The sequence below is a fragment of the Sabethes cyaneus genome, chromosome 2 (genome assembly GCF_943734655.1).
Source record: "Sabethes cyaneus chromosome 2, idSabCyanKW18_F2, whole genome shotgun sequence".
NCBI lineage: Eukaryota > Metazoa > Arthropoda > Insecta > Diptera > Culicidae > Sabethes > Sabethes cyaneus.
Window position 1 is genome coordinate 31,839,020 of NC_071354.1, and position 2,373 is coordinate 31,841,392.

Sequence of the window (2,373 nt, forward strand, 5' to 3'; positions counted from 1 at the left end):
TTGAAACGTCAACGGCCTTGCAAGACACATGTAAAAACATGAGATCGTAAGTAATTCATTAGTTACCATTCGGTTTGGCTATCAGTTGAGGAAACTAATGTGTTCAAATCACACTATGATGTTTCTTCATCTCTCAAGAATGTCCATTACTTCTGCTGCCAGGCGATCTCCAGTATTCCGGTCTGTTCTCTCGATCGTTGCCACCACCGTTCGCACGCTAATTCTTCCAAAATGTCGCTTAAACTTCTAATTATACAGGCATAACTGTCCTTACTGACTACTCCTCAGCAGCGTCTTCCGAATCGTGTCCAAAACATGTCTTTTTAAATTGAATACCTGTGATCTCTTCATTTTTTGTCAAAATCTAAATTTTGCCACCATTATTCTTTAATTTGTTTGGCATGCTATCAGTATCCCCTGTTAGAGTGGGCGTATGCCGCTGTTTCGTTTTCCCTGTCTGCGTACGGCAATTAAGGTTGCTTACTTTAGCCGGCGTCACGTGGAGGTAGGAATAGGAGTAAGTGAACAGCTCTTATTTAAGTGAAAAGCCATATTATCAGAACTATTGCGTGCATCTATCAGCAACACGCCAAAAAATGAAAAATTTCGGTATCAATGAAGCAACGTTTACAATATTGATGATGGCTTCTAGATGTATTTTTTCCAAACGCCGACAATATTCTCTTTAAAATAAACTCGCCGTCGGCTTTAAACTTTAAACCTGATGCAAACCTATTACTACAGCCCATTCTGTTCGGGCTCTTCCTCCATCTTCCTTCGGAAATTATCCGCTATGTAACGCCAGTATTTACAGCGTATTTGATCATGCTGATTTGCCATCGAATCGCACAGGTCTTGCACCTTAACCTGGTACTCCTCGGCGTTCTGCCCTCCTCTTCTGGTTTCAAAGTATTTCTCCTCATAGAGATCAATCAAGAATGCCAACAAATACGGCGATCGAACCCCGGAGTTGTACAGATCCTCACAAAATTCGACCACCTCCGGGAACTGACCCAGTTTACCTTCCCCCTGCTGCAACAGTCCACGCAAAAAGTTCCATGGACTTTCATTGTTTTTGATCAACCGAATACGATTCATCACATAGTTTATCTCCCGCTCGAGCACATCCGTGCTAAATCCGGTATGCTTAAGCACGAAGAAACGCTCATTCCAGGCCGAATTGTTGCGCATGTCCTCCGAGATAAGACGATCGACATACTGCAGTTCATCGTCAAACAAACTGAAATGCAAACAAGATGAGATAAAACCAACTCGTTTACGACATCACGTCCAAAGCGAATAAACTAACTTGTATGTTTTGATAGCCCACTGCCGATGCTGCCAGGCGTGGTAGTTTTTGGCATCCATGTTCAGAATATTTTCCGTTAGCTCTAGCTCCCGCGAAGAATCGTTCAACCACTCGACGATCACCCGGCGATGATGCCAAACTTGATAGTTTTTCGGATTATCTTCGATCACGCCTTCAATGTAGTCCAACTCGTCGTACAGGTTCGAATTGAGCGCCTTAAGTATGTCCCGCCGGTACTGCCAGACCGTATAGTTGGCCGCGTTCAGCTTGGCCGCATCGTGCGTCAGCTGCAAGGCACGGACGGACTTTTCCTGCTTGGAAATAATCGCTCGCAGATAGCTGTAGACGTCATTGACTGTGGAACATCGAAAAATTTATCATTAGATTTTTTCCTTATAAATCAAATACTGTAAAAGGACATACATTTCTCACTATATTGGATCATGACCACTGGGTTTTCGCCATCATCCTGCATCAGCGGCACTACGTCGTTCCATTCCGGTCGGTTAGCGTACAGAATCCAATCATCGGGAAAATCTTCGTCGGAACTGTTACCGTCAGCCATCGCTGCTGTCACTTGCACTTATTCTTCCCAAACTGGATGATTTTCTGTTGAGTAAAATAGTTTTCTTATATCACCTAGATTGCGGTGGTGCTTTTTTATCTTTATGGCTACCAATTTATTTGAAGGCTAATAATACGGGACGGCAAATAGCTACAAAATCAGTGAAATGCAAACATGCGCCTTAAAATATTCGAGATATTCTATTGCACAAAAATGAAACGACGACGAACTAAAACAAAAATCTACGAGAAAGACATTCAGAACGTTCAGAACGGACGGACGACGGACTGTCAACTGTCACTGTCAAAATGAAAAATTAGAGAGGCCAGAAATTATAGAACAGAAAACTGCGATTGAAAATGCTGAGAATAACGAAAACAACCAAACTGATGTGTGTAAATTTTTTTGTGAAGCTTGATTACAAACTGTATGAACTTAAAAAGAATTACAAAATACCTAGACCTAAGAATCTATGCATAAATGAAGTTGTTATACAGGA

The 2,373-nt window shown here is 42.0% G+C and overlaps 1 protein-coding gene across 1 annotated transcript; it reads right to left on the reverse strand.

Moving 5' to 3' along the window:
* Positions 1-641: 641 nt before the first annotated feature.
* LOC128737088 (protein farnesyltransferase/geranylgeranyltransferase type-1 subunit alpha) lies at positions 642-2,134 on the reverse strand. Its single transcript, XM_053831649.1, has 4 exons — positions 1,986-2,134; positions 1,733-1,918; positions 1,310-1,664; positions 642-1,240 (listed from the first exon to the last, which is right to left on the reverse strand). The coding sequence occupies exons 2-4, from the start codon at positions 1,872-1,874 to the stop codon at positions 739-741; spliced, it is 999 nt and encodes a 332-aa protein (XP_053687624.1). The 5' UTR covers positions 1,875-1,918; positions 1,986-2,134; the 3' UTR covers positions 642-738.
* Positions 2,135-2,373: the final 239 nt, after the last annotated feature.

Excerpts from the sequence above, each read along its gene's own strand:
- LOC128737088 (XM_053831649.1), bottom strand. The coding sequence starts at position 1,874 with ATGGCTGACGGTAACAGTTCCGACGAAGATTTTCCCGATGATTGGATT. Across the intron at positions 1,665-1,732 it reads GATCCAATATAGTGAGAAAT|TCAATGACGTCTACAGCTAT; the intron begins GTATGTCCTTTT and ends GATGTTCCACAG. Across the intron at positions 1,241-1,309 it reads TGGGCTATCAAAACATACAA|TTTGTTTGACGATGAACTGC; the intron begins GTTAGTTTATTC and ends TTTGCATTTCAG.